The following is a 26355-nucleotide window of genomic DNA, read 5'->3' on the forward strand; positions in this document are numbered from 1 at the left end:
TATACATATTGGCTGCCTTGCCACTCACCTACATAAAGTCTAGTTTCTTAGGCTTTTTTTTTTTTGTAGGAATAACGTACAGTTGTAAACTTGACTTAATTGATGTTACATGTACAGCTAAGATCATCTGCTCTAGGGTAAATCTCATTCTTCTATACCTCTATGAAGTAACATAAATTTAAGATTGTGCTGTCTCAGCAAAAAAAAAAAAAATCGCTTGACAATTTTAGAAGCTGTGTTTAGTGATATTTTAAATACATGCTGTGCTGTAAAGAGCTTATCTGTTAAATAAACATGCTTAAAAATAACATGTCTCAATCCATAAAAAAAATGAAAGTAAACCCTTCATTTCTACTTGAGGTTAACCAGAAAAGAAAAGTAACATAGTTATTTTTTGATTTCTTCGTTTGGGAATCCTAAGAAATATATTTTCTTAACCTTATTGTCTAACCACCACAGAATTCCCTCACTTGGTGTTTGTCTCAGTAATATAGATTCAGTACATCTTTGCTCCTTTTATCATGTGGTTTGTGTATGGAGCACATGCACTTAACATGTGCCAAGAGGAAATAACTTGTGGGCTGAATGAAAAAAGATGCATGCTGTATGAACTTGTTTTTATTTGTACTCTCTTCTCTTTCCCCTAATCTTGTTGCAAGCTACTGTTTAAACTAATAATAGTCTAATAAGATGCTCAGATTTTATTGCTCTTTTCTTCTCTTTCCACTGGTATTCAAAAATACACTTTAAAGACCTCCTTCCAGCTTCAGCAGTGGGATTGAGGTGTACTGCTTTTCATCTTCTTTTAGGTTTTCCTTTAAATAAGGGTGATTCATCAGTGAAGAAGAGTTGATTGCTAGTTGATATTACAACTTTGGTTTGTCAGATGATAGGACTATGAGATTGCACTACCCTCTCAAGAGCCAGCCCCTCTTAAGGAGGAAAGTAATTCCTTCTTCAGCTGTATATATGTGTGTGTGTGTGTGTGTATATATACACACATACATGCGTATATGTATATTTAATAGAATCAGGTCTACCTTTATTTTCACACAGGAGACTAAGCACCCACTAGGAAATGACAACTTTCAGCTGCTTACAGTTAACTCAAAAAATAAGTTTGAAGGCTACTATCCCTTTACTCTTTGCCTAAATCACCCTGTATCTTTTTTACCCCATAAAGAAACAAGTTACGACAAGAACTGAAACTCTCAAAGCAAAGGATTTGAATACCACATAACTTTTTATTTACTTATTTATTTTTGTCAGAAGTGATTCTTTAAAGCAAATATCAATTTACAATTCCTTTGGTCCTCTTAAGCATCCAAGCCAAGTGTCGGACCATCTTAGAATGTTAATAATTTTAATAAATTTCTGATAACTGAAAAACAGCTATGACTGGAAGGGCTAGTAAGCTGCACATACATGCCAACTAGCTTTTCTATGGCTGTTTTTTTCCCTGTTGCCCAAATGTGGATGTTGGGAGTACATGAAATTCCCTGGCCATTAGCAAAACAGCAGAATAAGTGAGAGGCTCCCAACAAATTCCCCTATCTATAAAAAGTGGGCAGAGAGAATTAAAATCTATAGGTTTGTTTATTTTTTTCTTCAAAGATACATATTTTTAGTGGAGATGGGCATTTTTACATAATGGTTGTAAAAGATACGTTCCAACCTGGAATATATTGAAGAAACACGTCAGTGATCAAGAAGCAAAGCTCCTAAGCAGCTGAAGTTCTATAATCTTCTAGAAGTCTCAATGTGTTTATAGAGCTGGTGAAACAATATTGCTTTGATTTTTTTTTCCCACCAGACAGTATATATATTTTTTTCCACAAGATGTTTAAGGAATACTCTATCCCTTCTATTGATAAGTTGTCAGCATGAATATTCTACTGATCTCACCCCCTTGGAAAAGGCTTTAATGAAGCATATCAGAGAATTGGCGGATGGCTTGGTTTGAAAGCAGCCTTAAAGATCACCTGGTTCCAACACCCCTGTCATGGTCAGGGACACCTCCTGCTAGACGAGGTTCCCCAGAACCCCATCCAACCTGGTCTTGAACACCTCCAGGGATGTGTCATCCACAGCTTCTCTGGGCAACCTGTGCCAGTACCTCATCACCCTCTGAGTAAATAATTTCCTCTTAACAGCTAATCTAAACTTACCCTCTTTTAGTTTAAAACCATTCCCCCTCATGCTATCACTATCTGTCTGCGTAAAAAGTCACTCTCCATCTTTTTGTAAGCCTCCCTTAGGTACTGAAAGGCTGCAGTGAGATTTCTCTGGAGCCTTCTCTTCATGCTGAACAGCCCCAGCTGTCTCTCCATTTCTTCACAGGAGAGATGCTCCATCCCCTTGATCAACCTCGTGGCCCTCCTCTGGACCCACCCTAATAGGTCCATGTCCTTCTTGTACTGGGGGCCCCAGAAAGATGAGGAGTACTGGATATAACACTTAAGTGGGGCCTCACGAGGGCAGAGCAGAGGGGGACAACCACCTCCCTCAACCTGCTGGACTCTGCCCAGGATCTGGGCTGTAAGTGTGCACTGCTGGCTTGTGTTGAGCCTTTCATCCCCAAGTCCTCCTCAGGCACTGCTCTCAGTGCAGAGAGGGCTACTCTCAATGAGTGAGATCCTGCTGTCTGGGATTGCCCTGACCTGGGTGTAGAACCTCGCACTTGGACTTGCTGAACCTGATTAGGTTCACGTAGGCCCGCTTCTCAAGCTTGTCCAGGTCTCTTTGGATGGCATCCCATCCTTCTGTTATATCAACTCCACTACTCAGCTTGGTGTCATCTGCAAACTTGCTGAGGGTGCTCTCGATCCCATTGGCTGTGTCACTGAAAAAGATATTAAACAGAACTAGTCCATAGCTGGACCCCTGAGGGATACCACTCATCAACAAGCCTCCACCTGGACGTAGGCCCATCGACCGCAACTCTCTGGCTGCAATCATCCAGTCAATTCCTTATCCACAAAACAGTCCACACTTCAAATCTGTACTTTTCCAATTTAGAGGTAAATGTGTTGTGTGGGACTACATCAAAGGCCTTAGAGAAGTCCAGGTAGATGACAACGGTCAGTGTTCCATGACTGACTGATGCAGTCACTCCATCATAGAAGACCATCAGACTGGTGGCATGATTTGCCCTTGATGAAGCCATGCTGGCTGTCTCGGATCACCTCCTTGTCCTGCATGTGCCTTGATATTGCTTCCAGTAGGATCTGTTCCATGATCATCCCAGGCACAGATGCAAGGCTCACTGGTCTGTAGTTCCCCAAGTCTCCCTTTCTACCCTTTTTAAAGATGAGAGTGATGTTTCCATTTTTCCAGTCACTAGAGATTTTGCATGACTGCCATGACTTTTCAACTATGATGGAGAGTGGCTTGGCAGCTGCATCAGCTGCATCAGCCAGTTGCCTCAGGACCTGGCTACTTTATGGGACCTCTCAAACTTTGAGGCCCCTGCTGCCCTTACTGCCTGTCACCAAATGTAGCCTTATGTTAGCTATTGCAGCGGCTGCAAGATCTGAGGAAACCCTGGCCTGACTTGGAACTTGCCTGCAGCTCTTCTATTACCAGGAATCCTAGTGGTATGGAGGGAAAACATTTTAAACATTTTTTCTTTTTTATATTTTCTTCCTCCTAGGGAAAGGGGGGTGGGGGGTGGGGGATAAGGAGCAAAATTACTCTACATACCTAATTTCTTAAATAAACTTTCAGACATACTCTATGTTTATTTGACAGAACATGTGGAAGAAGGAAAACAGTCAGTTCTTCAAAGTGATCTTTTTTTCACATGCTTTTTCTTACCTCACTTCGGTGGTACTGTTCTCTTGCTATTGACAGGATCGTAGGATGCTGAATAGTGACTGATTTTGTTTGCCTGGCTGAACATGGTAGATACTCATTTGTTATATGGCAATTTGTCATATTCAAGTGAGACCATACTTTGACTTGTCATAAGCTTGTCTTGCCACTAATAGTGCTCACTTCAGGTTTTGTTATGATGGACAAAGGTTTTGTTTCTTCTGGACAAAGAAGCAGTTCTTCTCTACCATTTCTGAGGATTATAAGATCAATTCACAACTAGCTCTATAGTACAGTGATTGAGGTACTTAATAATAATGACAGATGCCTTTATAATTTGACAGTGCCCTTTAGCATTTTTTTTATTGTCATTATTGTTTTTAACAAAGAGTATTCCTATTCTGTATTCTGTGGGCTTTGTCTTGCTGTTCACATTTTTTTTGGCTTGAGGGCTTTTTCGTTTTTGCTGCTGTTGTAGAAGGGGTGGGGTGTGTGTTCCAGTTTGAAGTCCTAGCTCCAAGGTCTTACCAAGATTATCGGGCTTTGTCCCCTTTGCCCTTCATGTTAATATATCTTGTTTTGTTGCTCTTTGGTTCTTTTTTTTTTTTTTTCTCTGCATAAAGTATTTTCAGACTTGAAAACACTTTAAGAACTGTGGTCTTGGGCAGACTTGATAGAATCAAGAAACTCTATTATGTTATAGCAATGTAATTAAAGAAGTTTGGTGCTGTAGTATGCCACCATAAGTGTGTCATTGCAGGACCTTCAGTCCTAGAAATAGTTTTGCTAATTGAAATAGGTGTTTTTCAGAAAAGTAATATGGCATTGTAGTAACCATCTACTGGCTTTTGGCTTTATACTTCTCTTCCCTACAGTAAATAAATAAATAAGAATTGATCTTTTTTTTTTTTTTGTGTGTGTGTGTGTATATGAGAAACTCCCCATTAAGGCCAAATACTGTTTTCCCACAGTCATACAACTTGATATCCTCCAAAATAAATTCTATGACCAAAAGCCAAAGTCAGCTTTTAATTGTTAAAATGTGGAAGTTTGATCCCCTCTGAAGAAAGGGCATGACCAAGCATGTTTGATGTTGCATGCGTTCAATCCCTCTGCATCACTCGTGGGAAGGCAGGCAGTGGCGGGCACCAGTGCTGGTAACTGGAAGGAGGAGATGCACTCACTGGGAAGTGTGTGGACTCCATGCTGGTTGAGGCGTGAAGTTACTGGTTTATGTCTGCCTGGAGCGCCAACTAGCAGAACCGCCCCAGTGATGAATAAATCTCTCACTAGTATGGGAAGGACAGATGCAGCAAGTAGAATTTCCACATGTCAAAACACAGCAGAGTTATGTGGCATGGTTTTCACAGCTCAGAAAATATTCCTTATTTTGGTAATGTGCTCATCTCCACCTACACTGCTGAATGAGTCCCTACACTGAAGTGTGGATCAGCCTACCTGCAGGGTGGTTGACAGTGTAAAGCGGGCAAAAGTGTCTCCCTTGGTTCATCCTCCTTCATTCACTGATGTGTTTTTTTTTCTCTCTCCTGAGAACCCTACAGAGGTTTCTCACGCCCTTCTCATCATTTTTTTATTTCAGATCTTTTGCTTTGATTAGCTTTCTATACTCTCTCCTCCTGATTTTCTGCTCTTATGTGTTTCAGGCTTAGACTCTCTCTCATTTTTAGACTTTGGATTGAGACATGATGTTAAGACTTGATAATACCACTGCTGTCTACGTTAGATTTCTTACAACTTTTTTTTTCTTTTTTTTTTTTTTCTAGGCCATCTTAAGCTAGCAGCTGTTGCAAACAGGATATTAAAACAGAAGGAACCTAAGTCCAGTGCAGGATAATAATGCTTGTGTGTTTCACTGAGGCATTCTCTCCTGCTCTGTCTTCTCCTGCATTTGTTCTCTTTTCCCCAAGTGTGTTCCCGTCATTCTAGCCTTTCCCTCTGTACCCTCTAAATCTTCCATAAAATAGTTTCCATACCTATGCTGTCCCCCAGGCTTCCCTCTCTTTTACACACATGAACTTAGTCGTACTGTTTTCTCACTATGCTGTTGTTGGTCCAGAAAATTTCCTGAAATTTTTCTGAAACTCTGAAACTTTGCATCACCACTTTTAATTAACACTGTACTTTGTTTTTATGCTGTATATCTTCTTGTGACTCCTCACCTGAACATTATCCCGTTTCTGCTTGAATCTACCTCTAATCTGATGACAGGCTTCTGGTCAGCTTTAGTCTTACATCTGTTGCTTTTTAAAGTACAGTTTGTACGTGATTTATTTTCCTGGCCTGGATACCACATCCTTTGCTTGAGTATGTTTGTGTTTATAGCTAAGACTCTTGGTTGAAGTGATACAACCCATAAACCATTCTAACACACATAGTCTACTATAATAAATTGGCTTTAGTAGCTTCCAGTGATCCCTCAGATTTCTTTGATACCTATCAAAGCTTCTCTCTTAAATGCATGTTAAGCATTTTACTGTTGTGCAGAAGAACTCAGCTGTGAACTGAAGTGGAGCTGACTCCTTAGTTGCCCTTAAAAACATGGCAGCTAACACCGGTCTTATGGTTCTGCTGATGTCCTTTTCTGGAAATTCTTTTCGGTGTCTTTGTTTTCTCTAACACTGCCCCAAGCTCCTCTCTGTTATGCAGCCAGGTGCATACACAATTCAAGAAGAGGAGCGGTTGCTATATCTGCTTCTGACAGCTTCACAAAATGGAAAAAGTTTAGTGATTACGATGAGAACAGCGGTTTCCCAAGAGCTGAGATAGCAGAGAATCTAAACAGTGAGAGGGTAGATTGCAATCACTACTGTGTTTCTACAGCAATGGGCTTGAGTTTATCTCAAGGTGATGTCATTCAGGCTGATACTTATGAATATTTCATTGCAAAACATTGAGAACAGATGTGTGCAATGACGAAACAATTAGAATGACAGTTGAATGCAATCTGCAAGTAGGCAAACATAAGTTGGTATTGTATTTAAATGCACCATGGAGAAAAACACAGAACTGAGCCCCAAGACCCTAAATGATTCAGTATTGACTCTTCCCATCTCTTTTTTCGTTAATTTTTGTTTCTTGATGGTAGTTTTGCAGCATGATATTTTTCATGGTTCCTACTTTGGACAGTTAGTAAAGATTGGTAGGCTTTTTGCTTTAAAGTGGATTAGGGTTTGAAAATCCTTATTTCAGTTTATGGCTTATGCAACAGTCTGTAAGTCACTTTACATTTGTTGTTCAAAAAAAGGTTCTGAAGATCAAGCAACAGAAAGTTTTTAAGCACAGTTCTTGGCAACTCAAACAGTTTTGAAGCATACCTGGTTATTATTTTTAAATACAATGCTATCCTCAGATGACTGATACTTTGTGATTTAAGAACATTATAACATCAGGTGCTCCATGTTTAAGTCAAGGGTTTGTTTTCTTAGAAGTGGGAAGAGTATGGTTAATGATATCTTGGCCAGCTTGGCTAGCATAACTTTGCAAAGTAGGTTCTATTGTTCTTCTCCCCTCTAGTTTTATACTATTTCTGTATAAGAGAGAGAAAAAAATGAAAAAGTCTCTTAACTGGGTATCGCGGCTGATACCTCGTCACTGTGTAATTTCTGTAGAACTCTCAAGTGATCCTAAGCATATAAAACCTGCGCTTGTAGCACTGAAACTGCTTTCATCTAGGTGGGAGTTCAATCTTTTTTCTCTTATACCTTGCATTTGTATGCAATGTGTGTGTTTGAACAATGAAACATAAACAATTCAAACCCCTTGTTCAGAAAAATAAGAAATAAGTAGTCATTGCAGCAGATGTTACTGTCTCTTCCCTGAGGGCACAGACAGTCAGAACCCAAATTCCCTTTAATTATCCCAGTAAAAGACATATGCATGCACATAAGAATGCAGAATTATGTGCTTCTAGCTGGGGAAGCTTGGACTGGGCAAAGAAGACAGGAATGTGGGCTCAGTTTTAGACCTTGAGACTTTGGAGGTTAAAGCAGATTGTAAAAGCAGGTCAAGGAACCAGGGAAGGGCAATTGCTGTGACTGCATCTCCCTTGCCTTGAGAGCTGTAAGCTGACTGCTGAGGCTGTGACTTTGTGACTAATGAGAGCACCAATGAAAAATGTGAGGAGCTGAGTAGAAGTGGGTAAATTTACAGCAAGTTTAAGAAAGAAGTTCAAGTTCATTCTTCTGTGATATAGAACTTGTTTTAAGTCAAGAGGTAGATACTTTAAGTATGCTTTGTTTTCTGTTTTCCCCAATAAAAATAAATAAACTATGTATAGCCCTGCTTTGTTATCTCCAAAATTGTCATGAGGCTGGTAATAGTTGTTTTAAAAAGCAGAGACCCAATAAGCAGCTGGTGAACTTTCTGGATAACGTCAAGGGATTTATAGTCTTAGGATTTGTTTTTATACAGATGATTTAAAGTGGAGAGGGGTTTGGGGAGCTGGCAGATCTTCTAGATAAGGCCAGAGCTGCATATTTATTTCTTGATTTCTGAAGTTGTCTTTCGAAGGAAAGGCAAACTTCAGGATGGTGTTAGGTCGTGATGGATTGTAGGAGAATGACAGCTGCTTTGCTCTTGGTCTAGAGAGACCTCCAGAATAGTGGGTCTTGAAAGAAAGCCGTAGTTTTGAGGTTGGCTTTGTCTTTTTGTTTTTGTGGATTTGTGTTTTTTTTTTTTTTTTTTTTTTTTATTCCATATTAGCAAAGATGAGCTCTGAACTGCAGATGGAAATCTGACACATTTTCATGTTTCCAAAGGGGAACCAAATGTAGTATGGTAAAACTTAAAAGAGGAATCTTTCAGTCTGTGGTTGCTGATTTAATCTTGGCAAAACAGTAACTCCATCTTTTTTTTTGTGAAGTATTTGATTTTATTAGTTAATCTTGTCTGTACAGTTGTGTTTGTTTTTTTCCTTGGAAGGCAGAAATTGTGGTTTATTTTCTTGTTTCTTCTTGGATCCCTGTTTTAGAAATTTCATAGTTCTTTTACTATTTAATCACCTAATCAATGTATTTATATTTTTCAATGTATTGTCAACATTAAAGTATCCTTAATTTTTATAATAATTATTGAAATCTTCAATTTGATTAGCACATTTTGTTTACCTACTATTGCTACATTCCCCCCCCCCCCCCCCCCCCCCCCCCCCCCCAGTTATGATGTCTGCATATGTCTGGAATTACAGGTTTTGGAAAAGCAGCCTATAACAAGGAGCCTTTCTCTGCTTTGCAGTAGGCTGCTGTCTTCCAAGTATTCAGCTTCTATCATAGGCTTTATGGAAGAATGGCATGGGTGGATGTTTGTGCTTAGATTTTAAGATGAGTATAATTAGAATATTGCTTTTTACTTCTAACTCTTAGAATGAGCATTTTCTGTAAGAGAAATGGGAAATATTTGCTGTGCTTACTATATTTGTTAGATGAGTATTTTATGATTTTTTATTGTCTTGCATTACTCTCTCTCAAAAAAAAAAAAAAAAGAAAAAAGACACTTTTGACATTTTCATTTTGAATGCATCCAACAGGAGCATTTCCATCAAGAAAAAGCTCATTCTGGCATGTTTTGCAACAGTGCTAGACCAGTATTGATAGAGAAAGAATTTGGTCCGAAGTAAGTAAAAATATGTGAAGAATGACTTAAAGTTATTAAATGCAAACATGTAAAGGATGACTTTACAAATATTTAAATAGTATCCTGTAATTGTATGGGTTTAAACACAATATAAGTGTTTACTATATATAGTTTAAATGCTATGCACCAGAAGTAGAGTGAATTAGTTGTGATGGAGCTTCAGGTCACTGCAGCTTGAGGAATGCGCAAGGTAGTTTGCTCGGGTCTAGCATAGGTTTCTCAGCACTACAATGACACGCAGACAAGCCTTGATGCATGATCTAGAAGTCTGTTCACAGCTGTGTTTTCAGAAGCTTATCTGAGAAACAAACACCTGTATATGATATGCATGTGTAGACATAGCCAGTTTCTTCCAGCAATTTAATTTTAAAAAAATACAAAAAATAAAAACCTTAGAGCTGAAAATTACTTAAAACAGCAAGTCATTGTACATGAGTGCTGAGTAATGTACCTTGAATAAATCCTAGAAAAGTAAGTTATGTTGTTGACACATTAAGCCTCATCCCCTTTCGGATAAGTAGGGATGAACTGTGATCTGTTTTGGATGAAGCGCAGCTGTTCTTTGGCTGAATTGTTTTGATGGAGTTCTCTGTTCTGTTGGCACCTGTGGAATAGTATTTGCACATATTTCCTTTCTTCACTGGAGTTGTGGCACTTTTTCTTCTTTCATGTGCAGTGAGTTGATAACTTACAGGCAAAGGTTTGTTTAATTCATTTCTGTGAGGGGAGAATACACTGAAAGAGCTGGGAAAGAGCATTGATTGGAAATGTAAGAAAATATGTATAAACAGAAGTGACTTGTGAAAGATGCAACAAGCTCCAGCATGCCATTATTTCTTCTCTCTCTCTCTCTCTTTTTTTTATTCTCTCTTTTTTTTTTTTTTAAAGACAGAAATACTTGTTTTCATGATGTTGTTTTGAGTGAATTTGTTATTCGTGGAAATAGATCATAATGGGAAGCTTAAAATGAGGACTTAACAATCACACTGAAATTGACACCGATGATACACAGAAATTACATAAGAGTATCCCGTTTTTCTCAGCCCTCACTTTAAAATAGCTAGGTATGATGGAGTCCAGAAATGTCACAGCGAAGAGTTCACCTGTGCACCTAACTTGACCTTTAAAGAGTGAAGTGCCGCAAATAAATCCCAGAACAGGGCATGCTGATGAGTGAGCAGGTGGATTGCCTCTTGCCAGCTGCAGAGGCTCACTTGATGGATTCTCCTGGGGTTAATGAGGCAGTGTGGCACATCAGAGCAGAGGCTTCTGACTTGTCTCACTCCCTTTCAAGAGGATGGTAATATAACATGAGTATCACAGGAAGGGAAGATCTAAGCTAGGCTAAAATCATTATACAACTTCAGGAAGATAGGGATTATCCTATCATCCTTAGATTAGACACGTTTAATTAGAATAACTTCAGCATGCAGTAGTATATTACATTTTTCTATGATAAGATTAGTGATTTTGTTGTACCGATGCCACCCAGAGACTTCTGTTAATATTGCAAATCTGCTAGTTTTCAGCAGTATTATTATTAATTTCAAGTTTCTTCAAGAAGGTGGTTCTGCATATGTTTAACTTTTTGCTCTTTATTTACACAAAAGGACACCATTGCATGAGGTACCATATACGTACACTGTAAACACTACTGATTTTTTAAAATATCTTTTAATTTGCTAATGAAATTGGTACATTTTTAGTCTCATCTCTTGATTTCATTAGTTACCATTACAGATCACTTCTGAATTCAGTTCTAAACAAGCCATTCTCTTCCTTGTTAGTCATTCGTCAATTTATTTGGCTGTTTACTGTAAGTCTTCTTTGAAGGGCTGAATAATGAAACCTAGGTTGGAGAGAACTTGACTGTTTATTTGTGGAGAACTGCAGAGCTCAGCAGCCCTTGCCTAGTCCCCGACAATGTACTCCAGACAAACCAGGGCCTGCTGGGCAGACAATATTTTTAAAGCAAAAATGAGACAGATTTCTGGACTTTCATTATTTGTATGAGTATCTAATGCTGTCATGTCAAGCCTTGGTTGTTACCCTCCTTTGTCTATAAAGTTCTTTAGGAGACTCCTTTGACCTTTCCTACAAGCTGAGGGGACTTCAGTGTGTTTGCTGTTTCATGGGTGTATGAGCCATGGCAAACTTTGCTTCCTAAGCTATTATAAAAAGAACTAAATCCCAGAAGATCCTGAAAAACCCACTGTGATTCACAGCATGTCAAGAGATTTTGAGAAAACTACAGCTCTCTCTGACTCTTTTGATACCAGTCTTTTAATTCCTTGCGAAAATATCCATTTTCTTTCAGGAATGCATTTAAGACCTGAAGATTTCAGTCCTATATTAGTGGGATGTATTGGCCAATGATAGAAACATATTACGGTAGTACTGGAAGGACCCACCATGTGTTGGAGACCTGTTGTTGTCATGATTGTATGTAAACAACGTATACACTTATGCATGCACAGCTTTAAGCCTGAGAACAGTATCAGTGGGAATGTAAATGTATGTACTTGGCTTCAAAGGTGAGGGGGAAAAAACAGGTTGAAGGTGTGTCTGAATAACTGTTTTCAGTATCAGAACAGAGACTTCACTGAAGGGCTAGTTGTTTTACTCTGTTGCACCTGTGGCGAAGGTAGGGGAAAAGGAGGGAATGCCAGGAGTCAGAGAGATCTGTGAAATGGAGGGATTGCTGCAGCTTGTCACCTGTATCAGCAAGCAGTACAGCGAGGTTATGTGTCAGCAGGCAGCTTAATTAAATTACGCCTTTATTTATCATGTTGTAGTATACAAAATATATAGCTGTGTTATTTTGTAAAGCATGTCATGTTGCATCAATGTGATAAGCGTTAATAAATAGAAATTATTATTTTACCATGAGTTTTTAGTTCTAAGAAAAATATTTTATAGACCTTTAATAGCTTCTTACGCATTTCTGACTCTAAGGAGATAATTCATAACAGAATGGAAAGGCCTACATCTTTTCAGCTAGATTTTGATGTTTAGATGATGTTATATCTAATTTTTCAACTAAATCAACAGAATAAACTTTCTGTATTGTAACTCAAAGCAGAATTTTACCAAGAAGCTTTTATTTTAACAGTTGTGTTTTGTTTGATTGTCTTTGTTGTTTTTGTTTGCTAGTTTTCCCATACAGAAATATCACAAAGTTGAAGTTTTATTCCATAAAGGCTTGTTCCTGTGAGATACATGATGGCACTCTGGTACACAAGACACAATTTCAGAGCATTTGCTGCGAAGAATGGCTCTTGCTGCCATTTGCTCTTCCTGATCTTATTCACTCGAGCAAGAATGATGTTGAATGCAACAGAGAAAGGATAAAATATTTTATTGTTTGGAGTGACAGAGGGGAATCAGATTTCAGATAGATTTCTTAACAAGTCCTCATCCTCTTCTCAGTTTTTCCTGGGCTTGCCTTGCCCAACCAGGCCTCTGCCCCCTTGCTCCAAACCTGGAAATGGTCTTGACCACTTCTTTGCTGTACCTTGAAGCTTTATTTTGTCATGCTGAGACAGCAGAGCTAGTGGAAGAGAATTGCTTCCTTGAATCTCAGTCTCCCTGGTAGACTTCTGGCATGAACACATATCCTGGGTTGTCTTTCCAGCCCCTAGTGCATCCTCTGCTCTCTGGCTTGGTTGGACTCAAAGCCTGGGTTTTAGCTTCTGCCTTTTGTGAAGCTTTAAAGTCCTGAATGAGAGTGAAATTCTTAAAGACTTATATCTCTATTTCCTTATCTTCATGTCCTACCAGATTTATCAACTTTTTTTTTTTTTTGAAATTAGCAATTGATTATTTGATATGAAAGGTGTTACTGAACAGTTGAGGTTGTAAAATCAAGTACACAAATGTTAGGAAATGTCTATGTCAGGCTTTCCTGTGTAGCCTTATATGTATAAATATAAATAGATGAATATATATAAGGCCATATAGGCATATAGTGTGTGCGTATAAGTGTAAATATATATATTTTTTCTCTTACTGAATCCTGCTAGGTTCTATGCACAGCATGTGTAGCAGTAGCTGGTGGCAGCTGTAACCATAGTTATTTAACATGTGTCCCCATCCCCTCTCCTGCCCTGTTTTGAGAACCTATCCAGCACAGATGGAAACAACAGTGAATTTAGCTACAAATTCTGCAGAACGTGTACAAACTGGCATTACAGTCCTGTAATTGCCCAGATGCATACAGGCTGTCATTAAAAATGCAGAAGTTAGTTTTCTGACACCCAAGTGATTCTACTGCATGGTTCCATCTGTTTTTTCCAAATATATGATGCTACTGCTTCTGCACAGTACATTTAATGTTGCTCGGCAATGGCTGAAAACATTTGGACACAGAATAACATTTTTCTCTGGGGCCCTCTCCGTAGGAATAGATGACCTACTTGTGCTAAAAACTTTAATATTTAAATTAAGAACAAATCATCCTGAAACAGGCATCAGACATGGATTATTTCAACCCAAACATTTTCAGAAGTGAAAATATGCATGTGAGCAAAGGGAGTTTATAATGGGAGTTGACAACCTAAGCCATAGCTGGGGATACTAGTTCCAAAAATGACGCTGCCATGGCATTCTCAGTGGTTGGTGTTGACTCTGTGTCTCAAGTGGGCATGACCAGGTGTTCACCTTTGGTATTTTTTTATTGTCTTTTTCAGATATGTATTCCTTAAGTCGATAGTTCCACAGCCCGTTGTGTTATACATACATAGCTCTATTTATCTTTTGCATATGTTCCAGACAACAGATTTACAGCAAACATTTAGAATAAAATAAAATAAAAGTGTTTTGATATCCTGAGAATTGGGGGAAAGATTCTTGAGGAAAAGGCTTATTTGCAACTTCACTTCCTTTAAAGAACCATTTGTATAATTACTGAAATTTTAGGAAATCAATGTGTTTGTGTAAAAGTAAGTAAATGAATCTTGCTCTGTTCCCAGAAAAATGTTTGTGGTAATAGCACCACACTGTTGTTGCGGGTGTAAAAATAATAGTAATACAAATATATAAGGAGCTGGCATGCAGTTATTTATGAGTGCTTGACTTTGAAACTAGAAATAGATTTATATTCTGAATAAAAGTAAAGCTTGTTGCTGAATTTCAGCAGCTTATCCACTTGTCTGTTCTGTGCTTTACGTAGCACTACATTGGTCTGAGAAAGATAGGTTAAAAAAAATGTTCATTTGAATTTCAAGCATGTTCCCTCTTACCTCCCTCATGTCTCAACCTCTTTATTGTGAAAATGATGAAAATTCAAATTTGCTCATTTTCCTCATTGCTTTCCACTTGGTCGGACCTTCATTAAAGAAGAAAACAAAAAATGCTAGTCCTCATCTGCTTCTGATGCATGGAAAATTAATCTGACTTCATTTGTGTATCTACCAGTTTATTGTAATTGTACTGTGTTGTTGTCTGCTTTACCTAAGGAAGAAAAACATCTGGCTTATAAATCAGAACACAATTAGAAAACTTCATTCAAACATTTATTGGGTGACTGCCCAACCTGTTTTATAGGTCTATAGCGAAGATTATGTGGTATGGTAGTAATAATGCCTATCTTTCCTTAGAGGACCATACTAAGAAAACTTGCAGCCCCACAGTATCTGCAAATGTAATGCTGACTACCTGATATATTACAACTACGACATTTACAGTAACGTTTATTTCTTCTTCATTGTTTTAGAAATTGCCCCTTGGTTACATGTGTTCAGAGCAGAAGATGCTGTAGACTTCTCACAGTTAACATTTGACCCGGGACAAAAGGAACTTATTGCTGGAGCAAGGTGAGAAATATATTTTCTTTCCATGTTGCATCAGATTGGATTTTGTTCTTTCAAAAGTAATATCGAGTCAAATTCTAACATCAGATTGCTCTCGTGACTTCTCTGCTTTCCACACCCACTCACCTGAAGTGTGTGTGTGTGTGTTTATTTCTCTTATTTCTGACCAGAGTTGGAAGATGGACTATGTGGTATCAAGGAATGCACAGTAGCTTGTACTTCTCTCATTTTAAAGAGGAATGTCCTGGAGTACTCTCAAACTTTAGATGCATACAGTAGAGCAAGGGAGATGCTTTATGACACTGTGACAGAAGTTAGTATAGCATAAAGCTTGCAATGATCCCAACTTTGGCTATACAATACTGCTGTTCTTGCCTGGGTGATTCTAATAATTAATTATTCATTGCAGTTATGAACTGCTAAAGTCTGCAGAATTAGTGGTGAAGTCAGTGATAATCATTTCCTCACAGTAAGACAGTACTTTGCAAGCTGTGATAAATAGTGACACTGTCTTTGGTGTCAACAGTGAAACAGCGTCAGTCATTAAACACCAGTTTTTCCTCCCTTAACATATGAAGTATAGTAAAATGTTTTGGTTGGCAAATATTTTATCCAACTAACTTATTATTTAAATCTTCCTTTTGAATATATTTTACTGTCTAAAATTTACAAAGTTCCAGTCACTTCATATTTCTGATACGTTTAACATTAGAGTACATTTCTGTTTCCCAATTTGTTTCTTAGTTGAAATTGAGGTTGATTGTATGGAATCGTAAGATGCACTGCAAAAAATTTTTGTCCCTGTAAGGGGGAAACATTTCTGTTTATGTAGTAGATACTTATGTCTGGCACACCTGAAATGGGATTTACTGTGTGCTCATGTTGATTTGCTATTCTGTAAGCTGCCAAATGAAATGAGGCATAATGCTGTATGAAGACAGCCAGTGTAAGTCAGAGCAGTCTGAGCCTCTCCACAGTCACATGAAGTTGCATCTTGGATCAGTGCACACTGTATGGATCTCAATAACCTATGAAAAAAAAAAATACTCCCCCCCCCTTTATTGTCCATGCTGTTCATGTAACTTCTGAATCTCAGGGAAGAATACGTTCTCTAGAATTTGTGCTTTCAATGAAGTCTTTTGAATCATTATGGGATAAGCTGCAAATGATTGTCTTGAATAGTCAGTGACTATGAAAGAATACCACTTGCCAATTCTGCCTTTTGCAAAAGGCTCAATGCAGTAGGAGCAATAGGATTCATTTGGTTTCTCTGCAAGTTACTATAACATCACAGCTTCATATCTCTTATTGTGGCTAAAATTGCATAAATAAAAATAGTATTATTAAAAGCACAACAGAAATCTTTGTTTTCTGCAGCCCAGTGAAGATGGCTATTACGTGTTCATTAATTTGTTAGATTTTTCTGTTCCTTATTTCATATTATATATTTCTATTCTGAATGTTGAGCTTTTCCACAGTGTTGTTCTTTTTTTTTTTTCCTGCACTTACCTTCAGGTTTCCCTAACTGTTCATATTATTGCTATTAGTATCTTCTTTTCAATACATTTTTTTTTTCCTTAAAGCATTGTGCCAGACTATTTGGTGAAAGGTATTGTGTGTCTTCGGGTCTTAGATTCAGTAGATGGGGAACCAGTTGCTGTGGTGCTCTAGTCCCCCAAACTGCAAGTGTTGGTCTTGCATCTTTTACATGGAGTCTGCCTGATCATGGAGAATGAATCCACTCATGTGAAATGTGATGTAGACTTTTCAGCTCATTTTCAGGAGTGATGTTTGCAGCCTTTTTACGGGTGTCAGTAACGTGAACTTTTGCAAGTCTTGAGAAGAGAGGAAATGAACTTTTGAGTGATGGTGTGTGTCGAGTTATCAGTTCCTTGTGTTTTTCTTTAAAACATTGCTTGTAGATATGCTTCACAGAAAGTCATCTGAACAGAGCATAAATATTACTGTATTTGTACTATGGCCTGTGGATTAAATTTTAGTTAAATTTTCTTGCACATCTGCTTCACAGGTTTCACGTTTCCTAAGACTGGTGAGAGGAATTCCTTTTCTGTCCTAAGCCATAAATGTGCTCTCATAAAATATAGTGAGGAGAATGCACTGTTAATTCCTCATCCCCTGTGGAATATCTTTTGATATGCAATCACTTCTCTTGGACTATTCCTACAAATGAGAGAGAGAGAGAGAATCACAGAATCATTCAGATTGGAAAAGATGTCTAAGATCACCTAGTCCCACCTTTAACCTCGTACTGACAAGGCTACCACTAAACCATGCTACTAAGTTCTAAATCTACACGTTTCTTGAAGATCTCCAGGGATAGTGACTCAACCATTTCCCTGGGCAGTCTATTCCAATGCTACGCACCCCTTTCAGTAAAGAAATTTCTCCTAATATCTAATATAAAACTCCCCTGGTACAACTTGGAGGCCAAGAAGATCCCAATCCCCAACTTGCTACAACCTTCTTTAAAGCAATTGTAAAGTACAGTAAGGTCTCCCTGAGCTTTCTCTTCTCCAAGCTAAACAATCATAGAATCATGGAATCCCAGCTCCCTCAGCTGCCACTCATAAGTCTTGTTTTCTAGACACTTCACCAGCTTTGTTGCCCTTCTTTGGAGATGCTCCAGCACCTCAATGTCCTTCTTGTAGTGAGGGGCCCAAAACTGAACACAGTATTCAAGGGTGTGGCCTCACCAGAGCAGAGTACAGGGGGACAATAACTTCCCTTGTCCTGCTGTCCACACTGTTTGATACAAGCCAGGATGCTGTTGGCCTCCTTCACCACCTGAGCACACTGCTGGCTCATTCAGATGGCTGTCAACCAATACTGCCAGGTCCCTTTCCACCAGGCAGCTTTGCAGCCACTCTTCCCCCAGCCTGTAACATTGCATGGGGTTTTTGCGCCCTAGCTGCAGGACCCAGCACTTAGCCTTGTTGAACGTCATAAAGTTGGCCTCATCCCATCGGTCCAGCCTATCCAGATCCCTCTGCAGAGACCTCTTACCCTCGGTCAGATCAACACACATGCCTAACTTGGTGTCATCTGCAAACTTACTGAGGGTGCACTCAATGCCCTTGTCCAGATCATTGACTAAGATATTGAAGAGAACTGGCCCTAGTACTGAGCCCTGGGGGACACCACTTGTGACGGGCCTCCAGCTGGATTTAACTCCATTCACCATGGCTCTTTGTTCCTGGCCACCCATACAGGCCTTGAGTAGCCAGCTTCTTCTGGAGAATGCTGTGGGAAATGGTGTCAAAAGCCTTACTGAATTCTAGGTAGACCACATCCACAGCCTTTCCCTCATCCACTGAGGGCATCTCCTTGTTGTAGAAGGAGATCATGTTTGTCAGGCAGGACCTGCCTCTGGTAAACCCATGCTGACTGGACCTGCTCACCTGGTTGTCCTGTAAGTGCTGCATGGTGGTACTCAAGATAATCTGCTGCATGAGCTTCCCTGACACTGAGGTCAGACTGACAGGTCTGTAGTTCCTTGGGTCCTCCTTCTGGCCCTTCTTGTAGACGGGCATCATTTTTGTTAGCCTCCAGTTCAGTGGGACCTCCCCTGGTAGCCAGGACTGCTGATAAAAATTTGTTTATATATATATATATATATACACACATAATCTTCTTATGTTCTTGTACTAGCACATTTCATTACTGAAAAAACAATAGCTAAGTCACATGTGATTTCACTAAGGTCTGAACAGTTAAAAGTTCCTTTTTCAGTTGTGAAACTGATAATTCATAGTCTTCTAACATGTTTTTTCCCTTGTGTAGTCAGTCATTCAGTAGCGATGTGACACATGGCAAAGCTACAAATAAACTTGTATTAATGTATTACTTGGTTTACACTGTCAAGAGAAATACACCCATTTTGATTTACTTCTCAAGCATCGAAACAAAACTGGGAGGTGATGCCTGTACCTCTAGACTTCTGCTTTAGTTAAGGTGGTGTTCTTCAAAAATGATTTTCATAGCCCAGAGCTGTGCTCTGGCTCATCTTAAGTTTATAATTGCATTTTCTTGCCATAGTGGAGTTTAGTGAACTTTTTGCCAAAATTTCTCTATCTCAGAAGCCAAATGAAAGAGTGTTGTGAAAATTCAATACTATTGCAAATTCCTAAATTCCATTTCCATCACTGATACTGACAGTGAGTGATGTTCTTCTAGCTTCAGAAGTCTACAACCTCTGAAGAGGTTCATGACTTTTTTATCTTAATGAGCAAGGTGGAGAGGATCCTATCTGGGATCCACACTGGATTCCCACAGGGGGCTGCCAATGTCATGCAGCTAAATAAAAACGCAAATAAGATCTCATAATTCATTGAAAACTATCTCCAGCAGTGACATAGAAGAATTGACACCATTGCACAAGATACCTGGGAGACCTAAACTGTAGCAGGAAAAAAAAAAAAAAAAGATTAACTGAAATTGGAAAAAGGAATAAAGAAGGCCTGCTAAAAGAAGTGGGTTGGAGTTAGTGTAGGGAAAAAAGGCTGAGCCTGTGCACAGCAACTGCCCATGAATCTATCAGTGAGTACATCTAGGGAAGGAAATAGCTGGATAAACTATACAGTAGCATTGGCAGAAAAACAAATAATTTTAAGTTGGACATGGATAATTTAGTCAAGAAACAATGAGTTTTGTCACATTTTACCACTGTGAACAAAACAAGAAAACAACTATTTTTTGAGATAGAGAACTCTAAATATACGAAAGGGACTCTATATTATAACATTTGCCATACCAGGCAATTACCAGAAAGGTCATATCCAGTCCTGTATTGCTAAAATTAATCTTGCTTACCTATTTTGGGAAATAAAGTTGGTTCTCTGGATGTCTGTGGACATTCCGTAATTGCTGTGCAAAAACACATTTTTTTTCTTTTTTTCACCTGAGCACAGGTTGTCCTCCAGTCCTCATGAGAAATCTCCAGTTGATATTTTGTTTTGCAAAATGTCCAGCTCTCTTACAGGTTTTAGGTTGATTAATTTGAAGTATCCTTTTCTTACTTCAGTTTTGTTACACCATTCACAGAGATCTGTGAGTGTTATCTTAAGTTGTCCAATACTTGCTCACACTTTCACACTTTCAGTTTAATCATCCCATCTGCCCTGGCACTAGTGTTTTCCTTGTGATGAGGAGTTGCCTAAGTTTTGGAACAACTGCGCTATTTCCTCATTTCACCACCCCCATTCAGGAGAGAGATTGGCAGTCTGAGTAAAGTTTGGGTTTTGCTCAGTCTGGCTTATTTTTAGAGTGTGCACACTTACGTTTCTCTGAATTCAGCTGAAAGAAGTAACTATAGTCAATTTTTGTTGTTCACCTCTCAAATTTCTCACATATCTTGCACCTCAACGGTGGCAGATGTTTCTCTCTTTGGTCGCAATCATATGCTTTTTCCTGTCATGAAGTGCAATGCCTTTTATTTGTGACTGCTGTAGTTTCTGCACATTGCTATACAATACAGGATCAATTATACCTTCAATTTTAATGTTAAAAGGAAAGCTAGCAGTGCTGTTGAGTTTACACAGGTTTTGTGTCAAGTAACATTGTCAATCTTTAACCTCTTCCAATGTAACAGGTCTGCTTAATAACATGTTTTGAATCTGAAGCATAAGAGTTGTAATACTTTTGTTTTAAACCATATCATTCTGTCGTATGTCAACCTGCTGTGCAAATTGAGATATATATGTACTATTGGTGAGGGCTTCAGAGGGAGAGGAATATCTTCTAAAATGATGGATGAGTTAACCTGGACCTCAGTAACAACTTATAGTTGCCCTGCTTGCCTGGTACCCTTTACCACAAGTTGATTGAGTAGAAAAATTCCTTTAGTTAGCTTCAAGAAATAGGGGGAATGGGGTAGAAGAGGTGGGTCCAAGGAAATGAAAAGGTAGAGGGAGAAATTGTATTGCCCAACATTGATGTAACCGTCCAAAGTGCATAGTGAAGACAAGCAAAGATTAAAGTTCAATTTCTGAAGTTAAATTAGGGGAAGAAGAATTACTTGTATTATAATTATGTATTATGTGTTTTAAAATTAGCATGTGAAGAACATGACAGATTTTTCAATGTTATGTCAGTTGGGTCTAGATTTAATGTAAGAGGAACTGTTTCTCTCAATAGGTATGTGTTAAATTGGATGAGATTATACATGTAAGTAAAATGAAATTAAAGAAAAGAAAATAATTTAAGGAGGGACTATACAGAAGGAATTCAGTATGAATGTAGAACAGCTGTTAATACATTACAGGAATGCTATTGGCTTTTGACACAGAGTTTCATGGGAGTATAGCTACGTTGCCCTATCTTTACAGCTTGCCACAGGCATTGTTCTTAGCATCACGTATGACCTGGCAGACAAAATAAATGAGCTCTTTTGCAAACTGAAATCTTCAAGGGATCTCATTTGTTTTCTTCAAAATAGAGAAGAAAAAAAAAAAGGCACCATACAGCAAGACAATTTACTTTTATAATTAAGTGGCATCAGCAAAGGATTACTCTTAGTGCATTAGCTTCTCACTGAGCTCAGGGAAATGAGAGGCTCTTTGTTTATCTTATTCTGATAAATCCTGATAAAATATTCGGTTGAACATTTCTCTGTGTGCTATTTAGTGGACTGACTTAGCACCTAATCAAATATGATAATGAATACTATGTTTCGAAATGCCAGTAAGCATGGAGATTCATGGATTTCCCCAAGAACAACTTTGCCTTCTTTTCCTATGTGAAAGTGCTTTGTCATATCTCCTGTGGCTTTTTTTTTTTTTTTTGTCTCCTGGAAGGGTCAATTGTGTAGGGAAAAGACCTGCTCAGGGCAGGATACAGCAGTGTCTGAATGTCTGAATTGCCCTGGCAAATTGTGCATTGCCTTCTTTCTCCTCGTTCCCAGACAACACAGTAAACACTTATTGACTTTAGTTTTTATAAATCAAAAAGTGTTGTAAGTGTACCAGACATTTTAGTAAACCAAGAGTCAACTTAGAATCCTGTCTCAAACCCAGTAGATCAGGGCAGAAATCCTGAGGTTTGAAATAATGGGTTACGTTTTCCTTTTAATCCATTCTTTTTCTTTTATTTTTTTTATTTGTATTTTTTTGTGACTTTTTCATTATTTCTTTTTCCTTAACGGTTTTATTCAGACCATACCGGAATATATAGCAGAATAAGATTATTTAAAGGAAAAGTAAAATAACCCTCTTCTCTCCAAGCTTCTTCTGATTGAAATAGTGAACTGGCAGGAGCGTCGCTGGAGGTCATTCTTGAGATGTGGTAGTTTAGTTTTTATAATCCAAGTTTGGCTTGTTCAACTGTGCTCTAAAATTTGATAGTTGCTTATCAGAAATTGATTTCAAAGCTATTTGATTTTTTTTTTTAATTAGATAATATATCTTTAGACATATTGTTTTTGGATTTTTTTTGTTTGTCTCTAACACAGAGCATCTTAACAACAGTGGCTTTCTCCTGTATATTCTTCTGCAAGTTAATTAAATTTGCTTTGAGGTTTAAAACTTGCTTGGAGGTGGCTTATTGCCTCAATCACTCCTTATCTTGTTGATGAAGGACTGTAACAGTATGCCTTTTCACTTAATTAGATATGTGTTTGGGAACGTTAATTTGAACCATTACTACTACTTCCCACAATAACAGAAAGGCAAATTAAAGGATTCATTAACTAGTGGTTTAAGGATTGCTAATAAAGGAATAAATAACTGTACGGGTTTGCTTCTTGCTGTTGTCTGCTCCCAGCAGGAGAATCTGAGAGCTTCATGTTAATGACAAGTTCTGAGTATATTGGGAGAATACACAGGCACCAGGAATTAGCTGCTTTATTCTCTGAACATCAATCTGGGTTTTATTGCTCATTTAACACATTGTTGGGAGTAATCGATGTCTGTCCTTCTACTGATTGATTTGATCTCATTTCGGGTATGGTTTAATACTAAATCTAAGAGAAATTATCATCCTACTGCTGCTGAAAAAGAAAAAAAAGAGGGTCTTTCTCCCCCTACGTGTTTCCCTTTCCTACTTTGCTACTGGGTTCTTAAATGTTTTTAAAAGCTTGTCCTTCTCCTGCCCATGTCTTCCTCCACTGTGCAATTTTCCCCTCCTCTGCACCAGCTCTAGCAATAATCTGATTGCTAAGTAAGACTAGTCAATTCTCTAACCCCACAAAAATTATTACTTTTCTTGTGCTGGCTTAACGTCTTGCTATTCTTTAGTGGAACTAAAACAATGCATCATCAGATGAGATCTGGAGTTGGCCCAGGGTAAGATGAAAAGAGATGAGGTAAGGGTAAATGAAGCTTTTATAGCAGAGAATGCTGTTATTTCATTGTAAACCATCTTTAGAAATGATATCAAAGGAGAGGTGTTCTGAAGATACGTGTCTTTAATTGAAGTCATTAATGTATATACACTTGATCTGTGCTAGTTGTAGGTCCTGCTGCAGAATATGGCAACTTCTGCCTTCCTTTGCTTCCCTGTTAGAAAGTGTTCTCATGCCATTTACCTTCTTTCTTCTGCAATGGATGTCAATCCTAACATACTGTTTCAGTCCTACACTACCAACAGATTGATTGTGTCTGCTGAACTTCTGTGTTCCTTTACAGCACTGGAATCTAGGGCAGGGTGTTGCTGCCTAAGAGGCTGATACCATGATATAGAAGAAGTCCTAGAGAGCAGCAGTTGGGTCTACGAAGGACTCTCTCCCATCTCTGAAATGCTGGTGCCTTGCGTGAGTCAATGCAGCTCCCTTGTGGAGTGGCTGCTCCAGTGCTAGGCATGCATGTGGGCTTCAGTACTCACACCACGAGTGCAGTCAGAAAATGTAACAGTACAACCTTGCATACTGTGTATGAGACCTTCACCTCAGTAGATTTGATGGGAGCGAGATTGCATTTCATATAGAGAAATGTTGGCATCATGTGCTTACGTTAGTATGCATCCTCCTTCTGAATTTCCCATGTACAGCAAACTTCCATTGAAAGGAGGGGCTGTGCTGGAAACAAACTTCTCTACTGAAGGACTGCAGCATGACCACAGAAGGGAAATTGAAGATTTGAAAATGTGGACCATCAAGTTTAGTGTCTCCCTCCACAAGCACTTTAGTATTAACATGATTAAGTATCTTTTTTTTTTTTTTGACCATGTTGCTCTTGCAGTATCTTTTCTTAATAAAATAAATAATAAAAAAAAGACCAGTCTTTGCTTTCTTAGACTTTTCACCTTCTCCCCTACAAAACCAGCTTAAACAAATTGCACTTGCCAAAGTTGATTACTATGGGAAAGGAGGCTGCAAAAGGCATGAACTGTCTAAAATGTCTATCTAAGCCCATTCACATTACTTTTTTTTGGAGGAGATAAAACAGCAAAATTAAATTTAACTTTAAATTAATTAAGATCTTAAACATTGAAATAGTAACAAGACAACGGAGAACTTGCCTGGCTAATTATATGGTAAGGTACTCCATAATATATGTCATATCTGCCAAAACATAAAATTTGGGGGCATATACTTTGAGATACGTGTTGCAACATAAAAGAGTATTAAAAATTTTGTCAGCCACAGTTATGTAATACAGGGTTAATATTTTGTCTGAGGTAATATTTCAGGATAAAACTGAACCTGACAACAGCTTACTGAATGAATAGCTGAGTAAGTTCACAAACTTGTGTGTATTTAAAGCATAATAATCAGAAAAACCTTGATCTGAAGGCATGGGAGGAGCACAGGTGACAAGTACTCTATGATCCATTGGGGAACCCAAGTGCTGTCTGAAAGATGCATGGGCTGACAGGAGAAGACAGTAATCTGTGTTTGAGATGGCATGAGGGGATTTCAGAAGAGTGAGCTCCAGGGCTGCAGAGACAGGCCACTGGTACCCCTCTGCATTTTCTGGAGAAGTACTTGGCAAGAAATATCTAGAAGCAATGCCTTACTGTTGGTCCTCTGTACAGGACTTCTATGAATTAGGATCTTGAGTCACTGCTAAGGCTGCATGTGGAGCCACATGCTATAAAAATTGTTCATCCTGACAAGTAACTATCAGAGAACTATCAGTTTTCTATTTGCAAAGCTCAGTGCCCACTGATCAGCCTGTGATAACCTGAGTCTTCCTCTTTGTCCTTATGAACGTTGATAAAACTTGAGTAGTCTTTCATTCCTGTAGCCTTTGTTTCTTTCATTCCTATCACCTTCCATTCATGATCTCCCATAATTTTAGAAATTATTAAATCAGGACAAAAAGACCAAAGATCACTATAATTTTTAAGTCAAACAAGCATTACCTGCTAGCCTGAAAGTATTTATCTGTGTATATGCAATTTTCACATCTTTGTCATTTATCAACAAGCTTGTTACTTTATTATTCTCATGTGATATAAGACTTCTATTTCCTGCAAAATCCAGACAAAAATTACTTACTGACCATTTTGCTTTTTTTTATTGTAACTTGACCTTTTTCATATAATAGTTCAACTAAGCCACCCGGATTAGGTTTCTTTTATTTCTGACATGTTACCCTTAGCTCTCTCTCATATTTTTTCTATAATATCTTAATAAACCAAATCAATTTTCTACATCATAAATTTTGATTTATCCAATTTCCTCCTGTTGTTTTATTTCCAATTGCTGCTTTTATTACATTGCAGAACTAGAATTGCCTTTTACCAAAATCTTTCCTAAAAAGATCATAGAATTGTGACTTTTTGTTAACTGATTCCTTAAGAGCTTATACTTTTCTTTTTTGTTCTTAATATTTTTTTCCTTCCAGTAAATTATGCTAAATTTTATTCCTTCACGTGATATAATTTATTCAAAGATGTGCACAGGAGAAGGAATCTTCTACTGTTTTATTTCCAGGAGATTTGTCAATATCTGTATGGTCATGCCTTGAGTTTCTGATTTGGGCTGTCAATTGTAGAGGAAATGGGAGCATGCTTTTTTGTTTGTTTGCTATCTTACTTTTATTTTTTTTTTTTTTTTCCAAAAACTGAGCCTATAGTGCATTCTCTGAAGTGGTATGTGCCACCTTAATGTTCCTTTAATTCA

General features: G+C 38.2%; 1 protein-coding gene across 6 annotated transcripts in view; it reads left to right on the forward strand.

The window, feature by feature from the left end:
* Nucleotides 1-26355, forward strand: part of SEMA5A (semaphorin 5A) — a 336661-nt gene that overhangs the window by 108760 nt on the left and 201546 nt on the right. For all 6 annotated transcript variants that reach the window (XM_048076435.2, XM_013182023.3, XM_013182027.3 and 3 more), the window contains exon 4: nt 15179-15278. In XM_048076435.2, the coding sequence (XP_047932392.1) occupies nt 15179-15278 (100 nt within the window). The remainder of the gene's footprint in view (nt 1-15178; nt 15279-26355) is intronic.

This window comes from Anser cygnoides, chromosome 2 (assembly GCF_040182565.1).
Source record: "Anser cygnoides isolate HZ-2024a breed goose chromosome 2, Taihu_goose_T2T_genome, whole genome shotgun sequence".
Classification (NCBI taxonomy): Eukaryota; Metazoa; Chordata; class Aves; order Anseriformes; family Anatidae; genus Anser; species Anser cygnoides.